At 43.2% G+C, this 23,601-nt stretch overlaps 1 protein-coding gene across 2 annotated transcripts; it reads right to left on the reverse strand.

Annotated features, from left to right (window-relative positions):
* Positions 1 to 1,462: 1,462 nt before the first annotated feature.
* LOC127608547 (histidine--tRNA ligase-like) lies at positions 1,463 to 22,585 on the reverse strand. Of its 2 annotated transcripts, XM_052077672.1 has the most exons (14): positions 22,412 to 22,568; positions 20,515 to 20,835; positions 20,287 to 20,376; positions 15,741 to 15,860; positions 15,557 to 15,652; positions 15,189 to 15,314; positions 14,046 to 14,153; positions 13,200 to 13,298; positions 7,162 to 7,255; positions 6,042 to 6,169; positions 5,662 to 5,934; positions 5,407 to 5,523; positions 2,567 to 2,713; positions 1,463 to 1,921 (listed from the first exon to the last, which is right to left on the reverse strand). In XM_052077672.1, exons 2-14 carry the CDS (start codon positions 20,623 to 20,625, stop codon positions 1,862 to 1,864), a joined length of 1,569 nt encoding a protein of 522 aa, XP_051933632.1. In that variant the 5' UTR covers positions 20,626 to 20,835; positions 22,412 to 22,568; the 3' UTR covers positions 1,463 to 1,861. The 2 variants fall into 2 exon arrangements, with proteins under 2 accessions (XP_051933632.1, XP_051933642.1); XM_052077682.1 differs by lacking the exon at positions 20,515 to 20,835 and having other exon boundaries at positions 22,412 to 22,585.
* Between the last annotated feature and the right edge of the window lie 1,016 nt (positions 22,586 to 23,601).

Consider the following 23,601-nt stretch of genomic DNA (forward strand, 5'->3'; position numbering starts at 1 on the left):
AAAAACACGTTAGCTTGAAGCATACGGTAGCATGCCAAGACATACAGATACAAGCTAAAAACATGTTTTTAAAAAGGCAACAGAAGCAAAATTCAGTTCCGTTGTATTTTATTTAGCCATCGTACAATGTACTCACGTTTTTCGATCAATCATCACCCAGAAATCCATCAAAGTTCTCATCCTCTGTCTCAGAATTGAACAATTGTGCAAGTACCGGTAATCCATCAAAAACGCCGTGTTCCCTCTCGTTGTCAGAGTCACTCTCATTGCCATGTGATTCCACAGAAATGATGCCGGCTTTGCCAAAAACTCGAACAACAGCGCAAGCAGACGCGTCCAAGCAGCCACAATCCATTCGCAAATTGTGGCGTAACTCGCCCAGCGCTGCCTCCCACTCTTTGTAAAGTTGTGTTTGCCATCGATCATCCATTGTTCCCATGCCGTTCGCAACTTTACTTTGAACGCCCGGTCGCAACTTTACTTTGAACGCCCGGTTGATGCCGATGTCCAGCGGTTGGAGTTGTTTAGTCAAGCCTCCGGGAATAACGGCAAGCTCAGAGTTCATTTGCTTGACTTGGTTCTTCACCGCTGCTGTGAGATGGGCACGCATCCCAAAAGCATAACCGATGGCTTGAAGTTTGAACTGAGCTTCGTAGGCGTGTCTCTTTGTAGAATTTATCTTCGGGGGTTCTTAGAAACCAAAACCGAAATTGTTTTGCAACAATGCACATAGCCACACTCTATACAGGTGTTGGTACCCTTTAGCGTCCACTTACACACCCACCCTTCACTCATTGGTGGACTTCTCCCCCGCATGCCTGTCCTCTCTCACGTCTGCCTTCGCTCTCTCTCCATATATGTATATATACACGTCCACCCTTCACTGATTGGCTGACTTCTTTGCCGCATGCCTGTCCACAGTCACTTCTGCCTTTTCTCTATATAAACAGCGTGTCGGCTGTCAGTCAGGTTTTGGAACTCAGCGCATACACAAGACGCTCCGCATCATTAAGGCGTCCTGTCCATTTTGGAGAAAATTTAAGACTTTTAATGGCGCCTTATAGTCGTGAAAATATGGTAAATAAAGTGAAATGAGGAGATTTGAAACGTTCCTTCTGTTTCCGAGTGAACATACTTTTACAAAAGTGCAGTTAGTTGTTCACATCTCTCATGTATGTGTTGTGGTGTTGTTATCGTGGACTCATTCGACTTAACCATCAAAACAAGCTGATTTCAGTAGGCACTCCAAAAAGAGTGCAGTGCATTCCTTGATTCACGATGTCACTAACCTTAAATTATCTCAGCATGCTTTTAAATAGTTAATGGATTATGTTTCCTCCAAGTGTACATGTGGACTGCAACAAGAAAGTGATTTTCAAGAGCCTGTGAAGCATTCAATACAGTATATGAACATTGTGATCTCTGATGACATGGATGCTTGGCAACAATAAGATGAGACCAATAAGGTTCAGGCAAAATTAATGTTTTATCCCAACACTGGGCAAGATGTCATTTTTGTCAACAACTGAAGGCCAAGTACATATTTTTCCCCCTATTGGTATTCCTGAATTTAATGACAAAAGTGCAGCGATTTTTATTTTTATATTTTTAATGCTCTTCTCAGGTTCATGTCACCAGTGAGAGCAAATTAATGATAATGATAATAGAGTTGAATGGAAAATGAAACATCATTTGGTGACAGTGAAACTTCATGTGTAGATTCACAACACAATAAGCAGTCTCAAGAAAATATAGTGAAAGTCTGTTGTCACAAGATATTTGTTCCAGGCTTGACACAGGATGCTCCACAAGTTATTTTCATGTCTGCCTAAACCAACAAGCGGATGCATTTGTGACTGAACTAGGCCTCGGTCGTCCTCCTCCTAATCTCCTCGACGAGAGTGGCTCTTGAAATATCAACCTGTTGGAATCAATTTAAACAAAAAGCACATGCGGTTTAGAGAGTAAACATTTTTCAGCCATGAACAAATAGAAATGCATGGTCGAAGACAACCACATTGTACACATGTATCAAGTCCTCCAATTCTTAAAGGGGCCTTTTTTCTTTTGTCTATTTTTGTCTTTTCCATTTGTTAGTCCCATTTGATATATCTCAGTCTTTTATTGTATTAATGCTGTACATTTTCTATGTTCAGTCGGGAATAAAGACTTCATAAAAATGATTTTGTGTTGAATCAAGTCTGTCGTAGACCCAGTCACACAGTTTTTGGATTTCAGTCCAGCTCAAAACGCAGGTAAAACGCGCCCTCTCATGGTCGCTTGTTTTCACTGTGCTACATGATATTGTCTCACCGTTTGTTACCTTTGCTGCTCGGGCGCTCCCTGACGGCCGTTGGAAAAATCATTAAGAAAAGGCCGTATCACCACAGGGTTATAAGCGAGTGACAAAAGTAGTGGTTTATAGTATTACAATATGAATTACAGTATCTTTATTTTATTGCCCAACTCTGCAAGGTTTTTTTTGTTTGTTTGTTTTTAATTCCAAAGATTTCTGGAGATAACTGAATATGGGTTGAATACTTTCAGAACGCACTGCACACTGTACCTCTTCTCTGGTGGCCACAACACGGAGTTTGACCACACCATCTTTCAGCTCCTGTTCACCAAGAATGGCCACAAGGGGGATCCCTGAATCCTCGCAGTGCTGTAGCTGACTGAGCAATTTGGGGTTCCTCTTGTACATCACCTCTGCCTTCAGATGTGCATAGAAATACAAACACAAAAATTCCCAATGAGTACATTAGCATACCGAATTTAGTAAAATACTTATTATTAGGAGAATAACAGCATATTAATAAAGATTTGGCAGTTTGGAACACTTGTAAGAGTCATAGAGTCAAAATGATGCAGGTTCCCACAAGGAACACATTACGTGAGAGACAGGAAGTGTAACATCCTCGTGCTTCCAACACGCTAACCCATGACAAAGAGAGTGCAACTCAAGTCTCTAGCTTGGAGTTGTATTCGCAAAAGTGCCTAGTTGCTGATTTTTTAAGTCAAGATCAAGAAGATTTTAAGTCCCGAGTAGGCAGCCGTCAGCAAGTGCCCTCATGAGCCTTGCTTTTGTTGTTGTTTTTGTGTTTATTTTGTCACTTTGTATTTGTTGCTACGTCGTGTGGACCTGATGTGGACTTTTTTCAGCATTTTTTGGCCACGACATTCATCAAGGAGGAGACTCTGTGCTTGGTGGTTGCGCCTTCTCGGCAGCATGAGTATACCAGCACTGTTTTTGACTGGGATGAATGTCGGCGCCATTTGACTGTCGTTGCTGGACGGTCCCGGGGCGCTTGTGTCTTGCGCCTGTAATGGGCAGCATTTTTCACAGCCCCGCTTTGTTCAGCGGAGAGATCGGTGCTGTTGAACGGTCTGCGGCTGGATGGATGCCAGGCTTGAGGAGCCGACGATTAGAAGAAAGGAGCGTTAGCGCGGAGCGCCGATGCGGATTTGGAACTGGGAGTCGCGGGTTGGAGTTTGAAGCGGATTACGTGGGACAGGAGAAGTGCACTAATCCCTTTTCGTCAATGGACGCTACAGCTTCGCATTTGCTTTCAAAACTTGGCTTGTAGCAGACGTGTGCACATTATCAGCATGACGTCTCTTATCCACTGGTGAAAGGACACTTTGTTCCTCTCCTCTTTCATCTATAACTGCTTCAGACAACAAAGTGTATGCAGAAAATTGGTGAAGATTGCACGACTGTCTGTGTCCTATGTGTTGTGTTGTGTTATTTTGACTTCAAAATAGTGCCGCGAGAGTGGCTGCCTTTCCAGCAGCTTCTATATTTTGTTGTTCTACTTCTTCCTTTCATGACTTTGCTGCTGTGAATTGGAAATTTCTCCATTGCGAGACTAATAAAGGTTTATTATCTTATTTAGGAACCGACCCTTTATTTGCATTTAAACTCACCTATTTTGCAGTCGGGGGGGGGGGGGTATCTTCTCTTTTCAGGGGTACAAATAGTACAGCAATGTTTGATATTATTTGTAAGCTCATGAATGCTATTAGAGTCCTTTCACTGCCAATGACATATTTTTGTATTTTAAGAATCCAAACATTCAATCCCAGTATCTATCTCTCTCTCTTTCTCTCTAATGGGGCGAAACCACCCATTCCTTTACCAATGGATGGTCTGTCTAAAGCAGGGGTGCCCAAACATTTTGGACCTTAGATCGACTCCTGGGATCGCATCTTACCGCGCACATGCACACGCACACACGCACATGCACACACGATGAGAAACAGCCTGACACGGAGGCATGCGATGCACTTTTGCAGCCTGTTAACTATCGTAGCTTACACGTACCGTTTTAAAGTGCTGCCCTGGGCCCTCTAGATTCCTATTCTTTGCCCCTGCCCCCGGTGAATTGTACACTGAAGCAAATTCTGAATGAAAATAATGACGATAAAAGATATAGCGCAACAAGGTCTGATCACAAACTGCAATTGCAGACTGCTGAGCGCTACAACTTCCAGTGACGTAATCACGCATCACCGTAGGTTAATGATTTACCTGCTTTATTTTATTCAAATTTTAAATATTGTTTTGTGAAAATGAGACTAATCGGATGATGAGGGTGCAGCTTACATTAACACAAAAAATATATTACTAACATGTACACAGACACAGAATCGGTTGTTTTTTTTTTTTTCTCCACTACACCGCTCGGATCTTCTTGGGACCCGTCCTCGATCAGGATCGACGTAATCGGCACCACTGGTCTAAAGAATTTGACCAAACCCACAAAAATTCTACAATAAACACTGCTTAACGTTTTCCACAAACAAGAGGGAAGATGGGGTGCAATAACTTAAAAATAAAAAACAAATACAAAAAAAGAACATATATATAAATAAATAAATAAATGTGTGAACCCGTGAGATGCGGAGGTGGACTGGATAAAAATTCTCATTTTCACTTTTATATTCATTTAGCTCTTTAACCAAGCAAAAAAAATGTGCATTGGAATATTGGCAAGGATTTTCAGTTTGATACGACTATTCCTAGTATTAAACTGAAAATGCAGCCCAACATTCAATTCCCCCCTCATATTGTTGCATCTTTATTGTTTAATAAAACACTTGCTTTAGGTCCCTGAGATTACCATCAAAAAATTGTTCCCCAAAATTTGAAAGTTGCTCTTGAGATAAAGTCACTGATTGGCCAAACTGCTTTGACTCTGTTCCTGTTTACACAAAAGATTTAAATTTTTTTCCCCCTTCTGGTCAAATGAGAAAACAACAGTAGATAACGTGTCTGTGGAGTCTGTTTAGAGACAAGACCATGGGTACTTGTGATTGCCGGTTTGCTGCCTCTGTCTAAAATGCTTCATAGTGGTGTCAAGACAACTCAACAATTGCAGGTGACATACAGCCGAAAAGCCTAACCTTGATCCCAGCGTTCCAAAGTTCAGTTACAAGTTTCAGCCTCTCCTCCATCAAGTTCTTCTGCGCAGATGCCACCATCACCTGCACCTCTGTTGTGCGTATCTTCAGTGCTAAAGCCTAAAGGAAAATAATCTGACAGTCACTTTCAGCCTGACCTGAGGCAAACAATAACACTGAACATGAAATAGCATTTTCTCCTCCCAAACACAGACACAAAATTAACAGTTCAGAAACAGAAACTTACTCCATACATACCTCAGCTTTTTGCTCCATGAAGGAGACGATTCTCTCAATGCCTATGCTGACACCCACACATGGTACTTTCTTCCCATTGGGGTCAAACATGCCAACCAAGCCATCATAACGACCCCCTCCAGCAACGCTTCCCACACTAATGCACTCATCAGCGGGAGAACCGTTTTGAACTTCATTGGAAGAGGACTCTGCACCCGGCTGAGACAACACTGCTTCATATATAACTCCTGTATAATAGTCCAGCCCTCGAGCTAGACTGAGGTCAAACACCACCTGGAGATGACAAGATCTCAACATTTGAGTAACAACAAAGATAAAAAAAAAAACTGTCCACATCCACGATATACAGAACTGGGTGTATATGACTGATAATTTTGTACCTTGTCTGTAACCTGAAACAGTTGCAAGTAGCTGAAGAGCAGTTTTATGTCTGATAGGCCTGCACAAGCTTGTTTACTCTGAGACATTTTCTGGTCCTGAAGGAGGCGCTCTGCTAAATCCATCCCACCTACAAAAACAAAACAAAACAACACAAAAAAGAAACAAAAACAGTTACCTCTTTAAGTCGCTGTGAAGTGAAAACAAAAATGTGTCGTGAATCTGAAACACCACAGAGAAGACTGTTGTCAGCATGCCTCCCAAATATGAATTGGTGGAGGGGCCGGGGGTCAATGGTTGTGCAGATAACAGCAATGAGTGGAGTTGACCCGTTTGAGTAACACTGGTGTATATTTAGTAGAGTATTGTTTTTATTTATAATTGCATATATTACCTTATTCATGGAAAAGGAGATCAAGAAGTGCTAAAATAGACATGTAACTATTGGACATGTAACAAAAATGTTCGCACATGAAACTATGACTTGGGGGTCTCGAAATCCCACCCCGGGCCATTTGCAAGACCGCAGGATATTTTGGGGTTTAGTGTCAGTGCTGTTCCCACGTTTTTATTTACCTGTGTCAATGCCCTGGCATCATTATGGAAAAACTGAGCAGTTTAAATTTCTAACAATTAAGAGGTTAAAACCAAATGTTTTTTTTTCTTTTTAAAATTTTTGGTAGATATTTTAATGGGGAAAATATTGAATTTTTGGTGAGTGGGAATTTTTGCCATTCATAGGTATGTAGCGGGAAAACCGTGAATTTTTGGAAGACATTGAAGTCTGAATGATGAGAATCGTTCAAAGGAGTAACGCATCAAAAAAGAGTGACATTTTTAATAATACGAAGAAGTAGTTAATGGTGTAGAATAACATATGTCTGCAGGCCTCAACCATCATACAATACTATCAGTAATAATAATATTGTAAAGAAATATGCATCTTCTCATTCTTGACTCCTGTGCATTCAACTCCGAGCATACTAGTGGAAATAAACTGTTTTTCTTCTTCAGCAAGATTGTATTGGGGAAGATGATTATAGCACTGTATTTTCCAGCAAATAAAACATGTCTCTCAGACATCATAGGATAATATTTAGTCTCATACGATTGGACTCTTACCCTGCATACTGACATATTTCCCAATCTGGTCAGCAGCCTCCTCTGACAAGCCTTTCTCATTCACCATCTCTCTTTTGACATCCTCCCATGGCATCTGGGAGAGTGCGCATCACAGATGAGTGGAAGATAAAAGAGCGGAACATAAAATAGCAACGGGAGAAAAAAATAGAGGTAATGGCAATTGATCATCATAAGATTCCGTGAGTCAAACCTCATTAGTGCCGTTGCATCTCCAGTAAACGTACATCTAAAGGAAAGATACCTTTTTCATTGTATTGCCTTGCGTCGGAAACTTCGATTGTCCATCCATCCATCCATCATCTACCGCTTATCCGGGGCCGGGTCGCGGGGGCAACAACTTTAGCAGGGAAGCAAAGACTTCCCTCTCCCTAGCTACTTCGTCCAGCTCTCCCCGGGGGATCCCGAGTCGTTCCCAGGCAAGCTGGGTGACATAGTCTCTCCAGCGTGTCCTGGGTCTTCCTCGGGGTCTCCTCCCGGTGGGGCATGACCGGAACACCTCACCGGGGAGGCGCTCAGGAGGCATTTGAATCAGATGCCCAAGCCACCTCATCTGGCTCCTCTCGATATGGAGGAGAAGCGGCTCGACTCTGAGCCCCTCCCGGATGACTGAGCTTCTCACCTTTATCTCTAAGGGAGAGCCCGGACACCCTGTGGAGAAAACTCATTTCGGCCATTTGTAACCGGGATCTCGTTCTTTCGGTCACGACCCATAGCTCGTGACCATAGATGAGGATTGGAACGTAGATCGACCGGTAAATTGAGAGCTTCGCCCTTTGACTCAGCTCCTTCTTCACCACGACAGACCGATACAACGTCCGCATCACAGCAGACGCTGCACCAATCCGCCTGTCGATCTCCCGCTCCCTTCTGCCCCCACTCGTGAACAAGACCCCAAGGTACTTGAACTCCTCCACTTGGGGCAAGATCTCCTCCCCAACCCGGAGGGGGCACTCCACCCTTTTTCGACTGAGGACCATGGTTTCAGATTTGGAGGTGCTGATCTTCATCCCAACCGCTTCACACTCGGCTGCGAAACGCTCCAGTGAGAGTTGGAGAGCCCTGTTTGAAGGAGCCAACAGCACCACATCATCTGCAAAAAGCAGGGATGCAATACTGAGGCCCCCAAAACGGACCCCCTCAACGCTTCGGCTGCACCTAGAAATTCTGTCCATAAAGGTTATGAACAGAATCGGTGACAAAGGGCAGCCTTGGCGGAGTCCTACCCCCACTGGAAACGATTCCGACTTACTGCCGGCAATGCGAACCAAACTCTGACATCGGTGGTATAGTGACTGAACAGCCCGTATCAGGGGGTTCGGTACCCCATACCCTCAAAGCACCCCCCACAGAACTCCCCGAGGGACACGGTCAAACGCCTTCTCCAAGTCCACAAAACACATGTAGACTGGTTGGGTGAATTCCCACATACCCTCGAGGACCCTGCTAAGGGTGTAGAGCTGGTCCACTGTTCCACGGCCGGGACGAAAACCACACTGTTCCTCCTCAATCTGAGACTCGACTTCCTGACGGACCCTCCTCTCCAGCACCCCTGAATAGACCTTACCAGGGAGGCTGAGGAGTGTGATCCCTCTGTAGTTGGAACACACCCTCCGGTCCCCCTTTTTAAAAAGAGGGACTACCACCCCGGTCTACCAATCCAGAGGCACTCTCCCTGTTGACCACGCGATGTTGCAGAGGCGTGTCAACCAGGTAAGCCCCACAACATCCAGAGCCTTGAGGAACTCCGGGCGGTTCTCATCCACCCCTGGGGCCTTGCCACCGAGGAGCTTTTTAACCACATCGGTGACTTCAGCCACAGAGATAGGAGAGCCCACCTCAGAGTCCCCGGGCTCTGCTTCCTCCAAGGAAGACGTGTTGGTGGAGTTGAGGAGGTCTTCGAAGTACTCTGCCCACAGGTTCACAACGTCCCGAGTCGAAGTCAGCGCACCCCATCCCCACTGTACACAGTGTTAGTGTTGCACTGCTTCCCCCTCCTGAGACGTCGTATGGTGGACCAGAATTTCCTCGAAGCCGTCCGGAAGTCGGCTTCCATGGCCTCACCAAACTCTTCCCACGCTCGGGTTTTTGCCTCTGTGACCACCGAAGCTGCATTCCGCTTGGCCAGTCGATACCCGTCAGCTGCTTCTGGGGTCCCACAGGCCATAAAGGCTCGATAGGACTCCTTCTTCAGCTTGACGGCATCCCTTACTGCTGGTGTCCACCAGCGAGTACGGGGGTTGCCGCCACGACAGGCACCAACCACCTTACGGCCACAACTCAGATTGGCCGCCTCAACAATAGAGGCACGGAACATGGTGCACTCGGGCTTAATGTCCCCCACCTCCCCCGGAACATGGGAAAAGCTCTGTCGAAGGTGGGAGTTGAAACTCTTTCTGATAGGGGATTCCGCCAGACGCTCCCAACAAACCCTCACAATACGTTTGGGTCTGCCAGGACGGACCGGCATCTTCCCCCACCATCGGAGCCTACTCACCACCAGGTGGTGATCAGTTGACAGCTCCGCCCCTCTCTTCACCCGAGTGTCCAGAACATGCGGCTGCAAATCCAATGATACAACTACAAAGTCCATCATCGAACTGCGGCCTAGGGTGTCCTGGTGCCAAGTGCACATATGGACACCCTTATGTTTGAACAAGGTGTTCGTTATGGACAATCCATGACGAGCACAGAAGTCCAATAACAAAACACCACTCGGGTTCTGAACGGGGGGGGCCGTTCCTCCCAATCACGCCCCTCCAGGTCTCACTGTCATTGCCCACGTGAGCATTGAAGTCCCCCAGCAGAACAAGGGAGTCCCCAGCAGGAGTACTCTCCAGCACACCCTCCAAGGACTCCAAAAAGGGTGGGTATGCTGAGCTGCTATTTGGTGCATATGAACAAACAACAGACAGGACCCGTCCACCCACCCGAAGGCGGAGGGAGGCTACCCTCTCGTCTACCGGTGTGAACCCCAATGTACAGGCACTGAGCCGGGGGGCAATAAGTATGCCCACACCTGCTCTGCGCCTCTCACCGTGAGCAACTCCAGAGTGGAAGAGAGTCCAACCCCTCTCAAGAGAACTGGTACCAGAACCCAGGCTGTGTGTGGAGGCAAGTCCGACTATATCCAGTCGGAAATTCTCTGCCTCACACACCAGCTCGGGCTCCTTCCCTGCCAGAGAGGTGACATTCAATGTCCCAAGAGCTAGCTTCTGCAGCCGAGGATTGAACCGCCAGGGTCCCCGCCTTTGGCTGCCGCCCAGCTCACATTGCACCCGACCCCTTTGGCCCCTCTCATGGGTGGTGAGCCCATGGGAAGGGGGACCCACGTTGCCTCTTCGGCCCGGCCACCAGGCGCTTGCCAACGAGCCCCACCTCCAGGCCTGGCTCCAGAGTGGGGCCCCGGTGACCCGCGTCCGGGCAAGGGAAACCGTGGTCCATCTATTGTATTCATCATGAGGGTCTATGAGCCGTGCTTTGTCTGGCCCCTCACCTAGAACCTGTTTGCCATGGGTGACCCTGCCAGGGGCATAAAGCCCCAGACAACTTAGCTCCTAGGATCATTGGGACACGCAAACCCCTCCACCACGGTAAGGTGACGGCTCACGGAGGGGAACTTCGATTGTCTCAAAGAATAAGGCAATTTCCAAGCTGCTGTTGCTCCCTACCGGTATGGAAGAGTTCTATATGATTATTCTTCCAGCCGATCGACCGCACAGGCATTGTATTGTACTGGCATTGTACACTTTGTATAATTTCCCACGTCACACCTGACAATATCTTTGTGTCAACCCTGTGCCGCAGCACACTGGCACAGGGTTTGAAAAACAGATGTAAAGTTACCAGCCAATCAGAATTTCCAACTTAAGCTGCACTTGTTTTTATCTGATCTCTACCCCTCTCACACCTGTTGCACTCGAGACTGCAGTGTGAAATGCAGGCATTCACGCTGCCAATGGGCATATTAAACGTCAGGAAATAGCATGACAGCATCGTATTTATTGGGAAAGTATAAACCCAATTCCAATTAAATTAGGATGCTGCAGTAAACATAAATGACAACAGAATACAATGATTTGCAAATCCTGTTCAACCTACAGTATACCGATTAAAATGATAAACTAGTATTTTGAGCAAATAATCATTAACTTGGAATTTTATGACTGCAACACATTCCAAAAAAAGCTCTGTGTGAGTGTGTGTGTATTCATGTTGACAAGGAAAAAAAATAGATTATGATCTGTAATTATTGGATGTAATTAATCAATTTTCTGATCTCATTTAAGAAATGCTGACATGTTAACCAGAGGTGTTTTTATTTAAATACATTGCTCCCTCTTTTTACTATTTGTCGCTTCAAAACTTCTGTGATACTCATCGGGCTTCGTTTGAAATGGCTTACTATCTTGCAGCACTTGGCTAGTACACCGGCAACCCCATTGCTCTCGAGGCAGAGTGATGGGGGAGAAAAGGAACAGGCAACATGTTCGTTTGGGAGGGCTCTCACACTAGACAGCAGTTTGTGTCCGTATGTGCTGCATGCATCTCGATGTATGATGGATACGTTTTCGGCATTATGTAGAGGAAATAAATGAAGACTTAAAAAAATCAAACTGCTTGTTTTTCTTTTTTTTACATTAGCACAATTTTTTTAAATATTTATAATAAATTGATTTAAGCAACAGCGGTCGACTGGTTAGCACCAAACCCAACCAAAAACCTCACACATCTTTTGAGTCGTCCTCCTTTTTTACCAGGCGTCCGTCCGTCAAACAGCCAAATGGACATGCAGCTCACATCTCAGGATGTGCGACGCTAATGATTTAGCAACCTCGTTGAGTGTGCTTGAACTTGCACACGTTATGCCGTCACTCAATGTGGCTGCCGAGTTACTGACCCGTCCAGTCAAACAGGTGCAGAGGTGCAGGGTTCGATTGCGGCTCTTGGCTGTCCTGTGTGGAGTTTGCATTTTCTCCCTGTGCCTGCGTGGGTTTTCTCCAGGTTCTCCGGTTTCCTCCCACATTCCAAAAATATGCGTGGCAGGTTAATGGAACACTCTAAATTGTTCCTAGGTACGTGTGAGCGTGGATGGTTGTTTGCCTGTGTGTGCCCTACGATTGGCTGGCAACCGGGTCAAGGTGTCCCCTGCCTACTGCCCAAAGGCAGCTGGGATAGGCTCTAGCACCTCCCTCGACCCTTGTGAGGATTAATAAAGCGAATTGGAAAATGAATGGATGGATGAATTTAAGCAACAACAACAACAAAAAAATCAAATGAGCTGTCTGGGAGCTGAAAGACTAAGTGAGCAAGGCTATCAGAGGTGGTTCTCTTAAAAGAGCAAGAATTCCCATCACTAGACTCCCGCGAGTAAGTGGTAAAAAAAGAAAAATGAAGAAGAATGAAGAGTGGAGAATGTAAACATATTAACGTGAGTTTAAACTTTTAAAAGGAATACTTCACACAGTCATTGGTTGAAAACAGTTGAAACGATAAATATTGGCGTGGCCCTAAAAAGGCCAAACGAGAAGATGGACTCTTGATGAGAAGGGTGATGATGACACAGGACGACTTGTTAATCTTGCAAGTGAGGTGTCAACAATAACTGCATAGAACAGATGGTTTTTGAAAACGGTCCAAACAGAGCTGTTCAAACACACTGGTGCAATCACAGGCATTCCCTGAACATAACTCTTTTTTGTTTTTTCCCTCCTCATGAGCACTAACCAAAGATGGTGTTGAGGATGGTTACTGTGCTGGTTATGGCATCGCGTCATGACGTGAGACATATCATTCCAGTGACGCGGCAGCCTCAAATTTCAGTGAGGCGGATTTAATTTATCATCATCATAATGATCAGCTCCGTTTGGAGTGATATTGATGCTAGCGTCGGCATCATAAGCCGTCACTACTGAGTCTTTATATATCCACCACAAGATCTTTGGTATATAAAACGGACGTTAGAATTTCAACTGGCTGGAAATGAACAGGTATGTACGCAAAGAAGAAATTATGCCGACCTTGTCCAGTTTGTCCACTGTTGAACAGATGGTGCGGAACATGTCATCTGGGACCCCGCTCACAGCAAACATCCCATCAAGGATGCGTCTGTCATTGACCTTAAACACAAAAAAAAGATGATGTCATCTTCAAGTACTTGTGCTCATTTTAGATAGTATTTAAATTGGCTAAGCTCCTCAATGTGAGGGGTGCCCAAAAAATTGATTGCAGTCGACCGATAATTCGTGGACTGGTTCTGAGCAACCACTAGAGGTGTCGGGGGAAAGTGGAAAAATAAAAAAAATTGTGTGTGTGTGCGCGTTTTATGAAGATTATATATTTTTGAGTGAGTGCACACTGCACCTTAAGCATCCCATCAGTTTCACTCTCACAAAAAAATTGGTCACCATTAACCTACAGTGGCACATGACCTGCATTACAGGAAGTTGTGAGCAATCACCAGTCTACAACTGCAGCTAGCGATCAGAACTGTTGAGATGTAGTTACATTTTGTTTCTTGTCATTCAAAGTTTGTTTGATCTGCAATTCACAGATAATACTGTCAAAGAATGGCAACCTGGAGTGCCAGGAAAAGCATTTTTAAGACATGCGATTTTTCTGCACTTAATACGTCCTTAGTGCGTCCTTGCCTCCGTGTCAGGTCTCCCACGACGCTAGGCAGTGATTACCTTCTCACAAACTCAAAAACTCCGGTATCTCCTTTATTTCTTTGTTTCGTCCAGGTTAGGGTTGGTTATTGCTGTTGCTCATTATGTACATTGATATGTGAGCGTGTGAGGTTAGCTACTTAAAAAGTTGCTCTTTGCTCAAAAACGGCTGGGAACCCCTACTCTACGTGATGCTACCTTAATGCGGAAGTCCCCAAGGTCCAGCTCGCTGAGGATTTCATGGACAATCCTCAAACACTCAGCATCTGGAACCATGCTGTCATACTGCCCGGCAATGTCGAAATCCTACAACACAGATAATTTTGAATTAAATGCAGCAGTTAAATTCGATGACCAATGAAGCAACAACACTACTACAAGAGTGATGCCTGCTACACCAGCAAAACCTAACAACTAAAGAATAATAACAATTGAAACAAAGTCTTCGGCAAAGTGGATCCAGTTGGATCCAGTGACGCAGCACAGTTGATGATGATGTCTCCTACCATTTTGAGGGCCGACTATTATATTGTAAAAACTCGGGCTGTCACTATCAAAACATTTTAGAATATGTTCTAAAATGACACTATTATGACACTTCCATGTAATAATAAAGGGAAAAAGGTTTTCCAACGACCATTTCTAATAATAATAATAATGCATTTTATTTAAAAGCGCCTTTCATGTCACCCAAGGACACTGTACAAACAATAAGAAAATACAATGTAAAAATTTGTAAACGAGATGTTATATAAAAACAGGACATAAAATCATAAAAACATAGGAAATGGAAGAGCTATGTGTTGTAAGCAATCCTGAACAGGTGTGTTTTTAGTCGGGACTTGAAAGTGGAAAGAGGTGTGCAGTTTTGGAGGTCCGGAGGTAGGTTGTTCCAGAGCTTTGGAGCAGCGTGACTGAAGGCTCTGGCTCCCATGGTGATCAGTCGGGCAGGGGGCACTGACAGGCGGAGGGAGGACGAGGATCTGAGGTTGATTTCTGTGATTGATTTGGTCGAAGTGGTCGAACTTTTTTCCCCAGCCATTGTAAAAAGTAAACTTCTGAGCAGCATGTATATTATATATTACATATTTCTCTCATTTTACAAGAATCCAAAATTGTTGAGCATTTATGTTTGACACAACTTTTGCTTCAGCACCAAAAAAGGAAGAGGGTTAAAAAAAATTTAAAAACAGATTACAGAAATACTTTCTTGTCCAACATTTGCACATTCTTTTAAATATCAGGTAACTTCCAATCGACCAAATTTGGCAAGTCAGGCAAAGGTTAACAGCAGAGAGGAGCCACACGTGATTGAATAGGAACCAATTGAAATGGACTTACACACTGGTAAAACTCTCGATAGCGTCCACGGGTCATGGCAGGGTTATCACGGCGGTAGACCTTTGCTATGTGATAGCGTTTGATGTTGGTGATCTTGTTCATCGCCAGGTAACGAGCAAAAGGCACCTGAATATGAGAATATTAAGGCCAACAACATCTTGTTGTGATAAAGGATATTTGAGAGATTGAAAACGCTGCCTTAAATTGGTCGTCCGTTATTTGACTTGTTTGGATGCACCGTGATGGAAAAACAAAATGTATAATTCGAGTTTAATCTTTACATTTATTCCAGTCTGACTGAACTGGATGTCAGCCTCAGCACCCCTGGACTATGACCTGGGATGGATGGACGTACACATTAAGGATACGGTGAGGTCATATCTGAGGGACAGCAGCTCTCCTCCTTGGTCTTTAAGGTCATAGATGAGTTTGGAGTCTTCGCCATACTTTCCTGTCAGGGTCTCCTACATGTCAACAAATACAAAGTGTTATGCCTCAAAGATAAATAAATATCAACAACTTACATTTGTGAAAGGTTGGGTGAACCTTGACCTTAAGTTCAAAAACAGGTGTGTCGATTGTTTCTGCTCCATGACGTTTGAAACAGCTGATGATAGTGTTAAAAACGTTCTCTCTTATTGCCATCTGCTTTGGGTTGTAGTCTCTCGTTCCCTGAAACAAGCACGATTTGCAAAGTTTAATTGATTGCAAACATTTCATATGGGTTATAACAGCAGGCTACACTGTGGAGTGGACTGGAAGACCAATAATTCTCCTCAAAATATTTTTTTTCACAATACAAATCAACTAGAAATTCAGGAACAGTTATTAATAGTGCCACTATGTACGTATTATATGGATGAACGATTTGGCTGTGTGTGTGTGTGTGGGTGTGTTACATGTCCCTCCGAATGAGAATCTGTTCTCAACGACCTAACCTGGATAAATTAAGGTTCAATAAAATACGTTTGTAAAACATACATATGTATCAAAAGTATTTGCTAAATTTCAAGCCTTTAGTTTTACACGACACTCCATGGTTGCTTCCCATTCTTTTCCATGGATGGCTTGAATGCAGAGATTTTATTTTTTCATGTCCTTGGAAAATGAGTCAAATAAAAGGCATTTACATTATGTCCATTTCGCACAGGCCACATTAGAATTCATAGCATGACCATTTACACTATTGTTCAAAATTCATATTCCATAGAAGAAAGCAGAAACTCTCTCCTCCTTGACTTTTGCAGATAGTAACAATTTTGTGCATGTATCACATCTTCCGCCGGTCGTATGACTGGCAGATAAGGTCGCAAAGGCAGACAGATTGTATTTTATTTAATTAATTATTTGAAACACGAATACAGTTCCTCTCCTTTGCTTGTACACTGGGTCACGCAAGAACTACAGTCTGGTTCAAAGTTTTACCTCTAGGTCAACTATGCATAAAAATAGAGTGGCTGTCAGTGACAAAATCGAACACAAAAGCCCTTCACATAGAGATTCAAGTAGAATAGCCAAGTGACTGCTCTTCGTTTCATCTTTGTGTGATAAACCCATCTGTCCATATTGTGTATGTTCATTTAATATTCATGTTTTAATTGGGTGTTTTACATAGTGTGTATATATATGTTAGAGCTGTCAAACGATTAAAATATTTAATCTAATTAAAAATGCAACCGTCATAATTAACTCAAATGAACAAAAAAATTAATCGTGATTACTCACACATTTGTTATCGTTTCTGAATTTCCTTTTATTATCGTTTCTGAATTTCCTTTTACATTTTTTGCCCTATTTTTCCCCATTTTAATGCTCTCATCAACTTGGAATCATGAATCAGTTTTCTATGTGCCAAATGCAAACATTTACTGAAATAACAATTTCAATTTTACATGAACATTTTTCAATTGGAGCAGTTGTTCCCACATAATCTCTCACACAATATTACTGTACATCAACAACAGTGAAAAAAAATATTTTGTCACAGACCAGCTGCTTTAACAGCTTTTTTAATGAAATCAAAACAGAGCAATATAACATTATAAAGTGCACATCTAAGGTAAACTAGTACTCGGCCTATAGTTTAGTGCGTTATTATCGGCATTAATTTAAATGAATTTTAACGGGATTAAATTTTTTCTCGCGAGCTTAACACGGCACACGTCACAGCGGATGTTACGTTGCGCTATAAATAAACCAGAAACAAACCAACAAGGAGCTGCACAGGTCCATGCACATGTTTGTTTTGCCAGCCACGGCAGCGCGAGACACCGAAAAAGGATACTTAAAGAGTTTATGAATGGAGAGTTTACTTTTAAAAAGTTACCAGATTGCTCCACTGACAAGACCAAAGTTACCTGTTTGTTTTGCAGTTGTAAACTGACCTATCATCATAGCACGTCGGTCGAGTCTGAAATACCACTTAATGGCCAAGCACACAGCTAATGTGAGTACTTCGCCCCGTCGTCTAAGACAGACAGCTATGGATCATTTCAAAGTGAAGAAAATGGATTACAGGATGAAGAACAAATTTGCTGAAGCCATAGCCAAATGTAGGGCTGCTGCACGCAATCCTGTCAACATTGTCCACAGCCAGACTCAAGCTGAAATCATTCGCACTGCATCGAACGACTCCACTGCGGATTACCAGTGAGAGCCTCTATTACAAGCTATGAACATAAATTGTACGTAGCGGCGAAGGCTGAGGTACACCAAGCGGGAGAAGACACTGTTTCGGGAGAGAAATAAGATGAGCCTCTAGTGACTAAAGAGCAGGCGTTCTGTTGAGTACGATGTCAGCCACTGACACGATTGTTACTTGTTTGAAACTATTTTGTGTGGAAGATTACTGTGTTCCGTGTCCATATAAATAATGGGGGTGGAGCTTCTCTGTGTTCGTCTAACAGCGACGGTGAGCTGAGGCACGTCGAGAGTTCAGCGGTGCAGTGGTAACGACCTAGCAAACACTCTGAAAATAAAACGTCTCCAGTGTTGTCATCGAACCAAGTGTAGTAATCCAAAATGGCACAAAATTATAGAGAGACCTTCGCGCAAGAAGGACCCAACCGAATCAACATAGCCTGAGTGCTGTGTTCAAAGCAAACTTGAGAAAAACGAAGTATGCAACCATGGCTTAAATCAGGGGTGGGAAATTATTTTCCCGGGGGGGCCAAATGAGAAGCAGATAATATTGTGGAGGGCCGGGCCAAAAGTTAGAAACAGGACTATTTGCTACAAAATGAGACGAGTAAGAGACCTTGTGGCTTTTATTTCCTCTCACTCACTGTCTCTTACTTTACCTTGTCTCGATCACCACACATGACAGCATTGCTCAGCTGATGACTTTTGAAGCCAGCCTCGGGACTCTTCGAAGTCTTCGATAATAAACCTCTCCTCTCACATGAACACTGAGACAGTAATTCATGCATTTGTCACATCCCGGCTGGATTACTGCAATGCCTTGTACTTTGGAGTCAGACAGTCCTCCATTAAGCGCCTTCAGCTGGTCCAGAATGCCGCTGCTCGCAGAGGGGATCGAGCCTTTTCTGTTGCGGGTCCCTCTCTCTGGAATGACCTCCCACTGAACATTCGGCAAGCCTCCTCGCTGCCCATCTTTAAAGCCCTCCTCAAAACTCACTTGTATTCTTTGGCGTTCGACTCAGCATGATTTGTCCTTGATTTTACTGCTTGGTGCTTTCCACCGCCTTTATTACCGATTCGTCTTACTGTTTATTGTGTATGTTAAATCGCTCCATGTACAGCACTTTGTATGCAGCGATGGCTGTTCGAAAGTGCTCTATAAATACTGTTGACTTGACTTGACTTGACTTCGATGCTCATAGTTAGCGCTATGGAACAGCTCCTCCTCTCTTGTCAGCGGTCCAGTTTGCGGAAAGTTTTTAACATGATAACAATTAAACCATTCTAGGAAACATTCAATTACTCGAGCCACAAGCAATTCACTCTGAGCATGGAAATTGCCAGAATCGGACTGAGTAAGAATCGCTTCCTTGTTTTTCAAAGTCTTGTAGATTTGAGTCTTTCCGACTCCAGGCGTCTCCTGAATGTTTCGTACTTTGTTACCCGCTTCGTTTAATCCGATACAGTACATATCACTTTCCCTTTCATGGTCATTACTTTCTCCCTCTTTCTTCCATAAAAAGAGCTGTTGTGTGACAAAATATTTTTTTCACTGTTGTTGATGGACAAATTGTGTGTGTGTGAGATTATGTGTGAATAACTGCTCCAAGTAAAAAATTCATTCATTCATTCTTTTTCCAAACCGCTTGATCCTCACTAGCGTCGCGGGGGGAGGGGGGGGGGGGGGCTGGATCCGATTCCAGCTGTCTTCGGGCAGTAGGCGGGGGACACCCTGAATAGCTTGCCAGCCAATCGCAGGGCACATAGAGATGAACAAACATCCGCGCTCACACTCACACCGAGGGACAATTTGGAGTATTCAATCAGCCTGCCATACATGTTTTTTTTGGAATGTGGGAGGAAACCGGAGTACCCGGAGAAAACCCACGCAGGCCCGGGGAGAACATGCAAACTCCACACAGGGAGGCCGGAGCTGGATTTGAACCCGGTACCTCTGCACTGTGAAGTCGACGTGCTAACCACTGGACTACCGGGCCGCCCTCAAGTAAAAAATGTTCATGTAAAATTGAAATTCGAAAATTGATATTTCAGTAAATATTTGCATTTTGCACATAGAACTGATTCATGATTCCATGTTGATGAGAGCATTAAAATGGGGAAAAAAATAAAATGGGAAAAATAAAAAAATAAAAGGAAAGTCAGAAATGATAAAAAATGCGTGAGGAATCACAATTAATTTTTAGTTAATTATGACAGTTGCATTTTTAGATTAAATATTTTAATCGTTTGACAGCTCATACAGTATATGAGAGAGAGAGAGATCGATAGAATAGCGAGAAAGAGATAGAAAGAGAGAGAGACTGCAAATATTTTTCGAAAACATTCACTTCAGGGAGTACAATTTAAAACATGTTCACCGCTTCTTTTACAGATTTTCAGGAGTAGTTTCAGTAATTACAAAAAGTATCTCAAGTCATTTGTAGCACAGTGAACTTACCTTTGCTGTTTTAAGAACAAACTGATGCTTTCCGTCATCTCCTCCCAACTGTGCTTTCAGCTCTAGAAGTTTACCAACTTCTTTGTCAATCTGTGTAGGACAAGCCAGCAATAGAACTTTGAACATGGGGCATTATCACAACTGTGGTTCACTTCTTACACTATAAGATGTTATGGTACTGCAATACAATAAACGCATGGATGTGCAATACATACATGCAAAACATACCTGAGCCACAGTGATTCCCATCAAAGAGCATCGAGATTGGACACAGTTTGCAATTTGGAAGCCAACCATTGCAGAGCGGGTCCGGACAGCAAACATGCCGAACATGTTCATTCAGCAGTGGAGTGTCAAAAATCACAACCAAAAGGTCAGGAGTGCATCGTCCAGTGGTATTGTGACAGCCAACCGAAAAGCCATTCAAAGCAATGCAGAGCCAGTAGGTACGATGTATTCCACGGATGGTCAATGTATTCCGTTGAAGGCCAGCAGGACACCAACGGTCAGGCAGGAAGAACAGGAGAAAAGTGGTAAGCAACCCTATCACTAGGGGTGGCGGTGTATGATGCATCATCATAACCCCAGATGAGAAGGACAGAACATAAAATGTACCAAGTCAATCAAAGCATCCAGTCTAATTCAGTCTACACGCAGACACAGTCCTGCTTTAAAACGCATCATAGAATCTCTCTGCAATGAATCAGCAGCAGTGTGCACGAATAGTATTGAACAGTGGTTCAATGGTCCCCAAACTTCAGTTCCAAAGTCAACAGCAGCAAAAACGAATGTACTGTACAGCAGGGTTCCCCACCCGCCGGTCCGCGGACCAGTACCGGTTCGCAGGGCATTTGGTACCGGGATGCACAGAAAGAACTTGCCTTAATTCCGTTTTATTTATTTCGGAATATGAAAGATGTTTTATTTTGAAAAATTACCGAATTCTCCGTTCCATCCGTCTGTGTCACGCTTGACACACGTCAAGCAACGCTTCTGCATCACGTGACCGATTACGCTAAAAACTTATTATTTTATCTGTGTTTTATTATTGCTCTTGGTTGTACAGCGTACAGTGTTATGAAAGGCGCTTACAAATGTGATGTATTATTATTATTAAAGTTATGTCTGAATATTCTGAGATCGCCACAATAGCACCGTTGCTATTTCAGACTTGCTACCTGTGTGAGCCGGGGTTTTCTGCAGCAACGGCGACTAAAACAAAATTACGAAGTAGACTGGACATAAAACACACACTTGAGGTGTCATTGTCTCCTATTACCACGAGATGGGGCCGCCTGGTTGCAGAAAATCAAGCCCCGAGGCTTTGGTGAGTCGTCATTTTCATTCACTTTGAATTTGTATTGTATCGTATTTTGAAGGCATTAAACATGACCATCGCGATATGAGTGTTGCGGCCAGATTAGACGCTCCTTGTGTTTATTTTTATATTTCGAAAACACCACCGTTTTCATGCAGCTCATACCATGTTATTTTGTCGTATTATTTTCGTCACACCTTAAATACCGGTCCCTGAAAATATTGTCTGACATCAACCGGTCAGTGGGGCAAAAAAGATTGGTGACCTGCTGTACAGTGTATTGGGTACAGATTAGGGCGGCTCGTTTTGTCGAAAATGACGTCGTGGCTGGTGTTCCACGTTTAATTTATGCGCTGTATTTTATAATCATGACTTCAGGATATTTGCGTTTGCCAACCCGGTTAGCTATTGCATCAGTCGTCCAAATATAACTAAGACGCAACTGAAGTAAATAAAAACTAAACCTTTAAGTACCGAAACCATATGTTTATAATTTTTGACCTAATATGATGCTTCCTGGACTTTTGAAAACATGTCGGATCGCTCTATTCCAAGTGGGCAAAAGCCAAAAGATAGCTTAGCAACAATGAATGGACGCAGTTTTGTTCGTAGTTAAATCCCACGGATAAACAACTTCCGGGGCAAAACGAAAAACAAATATGATCTGATAATACGAACTCCGAAGTGAGCTGCCTCATTTTTTCCATTTCTTCCCACGTTGTCGTGCGTAATTTAGGGTTATGTTAAAGACCCGTCAGCAGTGTTATCAAAGGCCACTTGAATTGCATGCAAATTAACATTGCTTACCTGCTCTTTGCTTGCCTTCTCAGACTTCATCCTCCGAACCACTTCACCTTGTATTTTAATCGCTTCTTGGATCTGAGTTTTGCCTTCCATTGTTCGTCAAACGTTACAGTCTGTCCGATCGACTCGCAACCACACTATAGCCTACGTAGAGAAACCCAACCCCGCAAAGGATATGACATACTGAAAAGAAATATATCTAGATGTTCCCTGACGCAGTGTAAAATACGCTTTGCCGCCATATTTAATGTGGCAAAGTGTTGCAATCTGGAAATATCTGGTTTACCTTAGTCATTTGTTTCGTGGAGATGTGCCAACCACTTGGCATGACAAAAAAATGTGATTGGGACTGAACAAAAACGTTGAATTATTGTTGGCCATTATTGCATAATTTTGCACATACAGTTTGACATAGTTGTAAATAATACTACAAAGTCCTGTGCATATGTGCGTAATATGAATTCCCATGGTGAAACCAGACTCTATTAAACAAGACTCCACTCAACTCAACCTTACTTTATGTATAGAGCACTTTGAAACAACCATCGCCACATACAAAGATCTGTATGTGGAGTAAAAATGGCATTGAAAAAGGATAACCTAAAACCACTCAACCACGAATAGAAACAGTAAACACCATATAACACTAAAGCAATGCTGATTCTCATGTTGGGTTAAAAACTATAGAATAAAAATGTGTTTTAACGTGAGTTTAAGAAAATGTATAGAGATGGGGCTACCCTAACATTAAGCCGAGAAGTCTTCTCAATTCAACAGAATTGCTCCATTAACTACTCTGATTGCTGTTAGTTGCTCAGCTAATAGTTCTTATGCTATGTAGATTCCCCAACAATAAACTCAAAAAGTGTGAGAAAAAGAAATGGGTGTAACAGGAAAAGGGTTTTTGATGGTCAATTTCAGTGCAATTGTTAGTCATTAAATTGATATAAATCTTTCAACATCAAAATCAGTTGATTGTGAACGTTAGTATTCATTCAGAAAACCAACGTCACAAACATTTCAGGCTCTGGTTCCTGCCGATTCAAATTGAAATATTTACATGTGTGTATCTTTGGAAAATAGATGTACATAAAATGTATGTATTTTTTTCCCAATCGGATAGATGTCAACTCCTTGTGTTTAGGATATCAGTAGGCACCAAACCAACTATATTTATCAACTGTTTTTATGAA

This window comes from Hippocampus zosterae, chromosome 1 (assembly GCF_025434085.1).
Source record: "Hippocampus zosterae strain Florida chromosome 1, ASM2543408v3, whole genome shotgun sequence".
NCBI lineage: Eukaryota > Metazoa > Chordata > Actinopteri > Syngnathiformes > Syngnathidae > Hippocampus > Hippocampus zosterae.

Excerpts from the sequence above, each read along its gene's own strand:
- LOC127608547 (XM_052077672.1), bottom strand. The coding sequence starts at position 20,625 with ATGAACATGTTCGGCATGTTTGCTGTCCGGACCCGCTCTGCAATGGTT. Across the intron at positions 5,524-5,661 it reads TCATGGAGCAAAAAGCTGAG|GCTTTAGCACTGAAGATACG; the intron begins GTATGTATGGAG and ends ATTTTCCTTTAG. Across the intron at positions 1,922-2,566 it reads TTGTGGCCACCAGAGAAGAG|GTTGATATTTCAAGAGCCAC; the intron begins GTACAGTGTGCA and ends TGATTCCAACAG.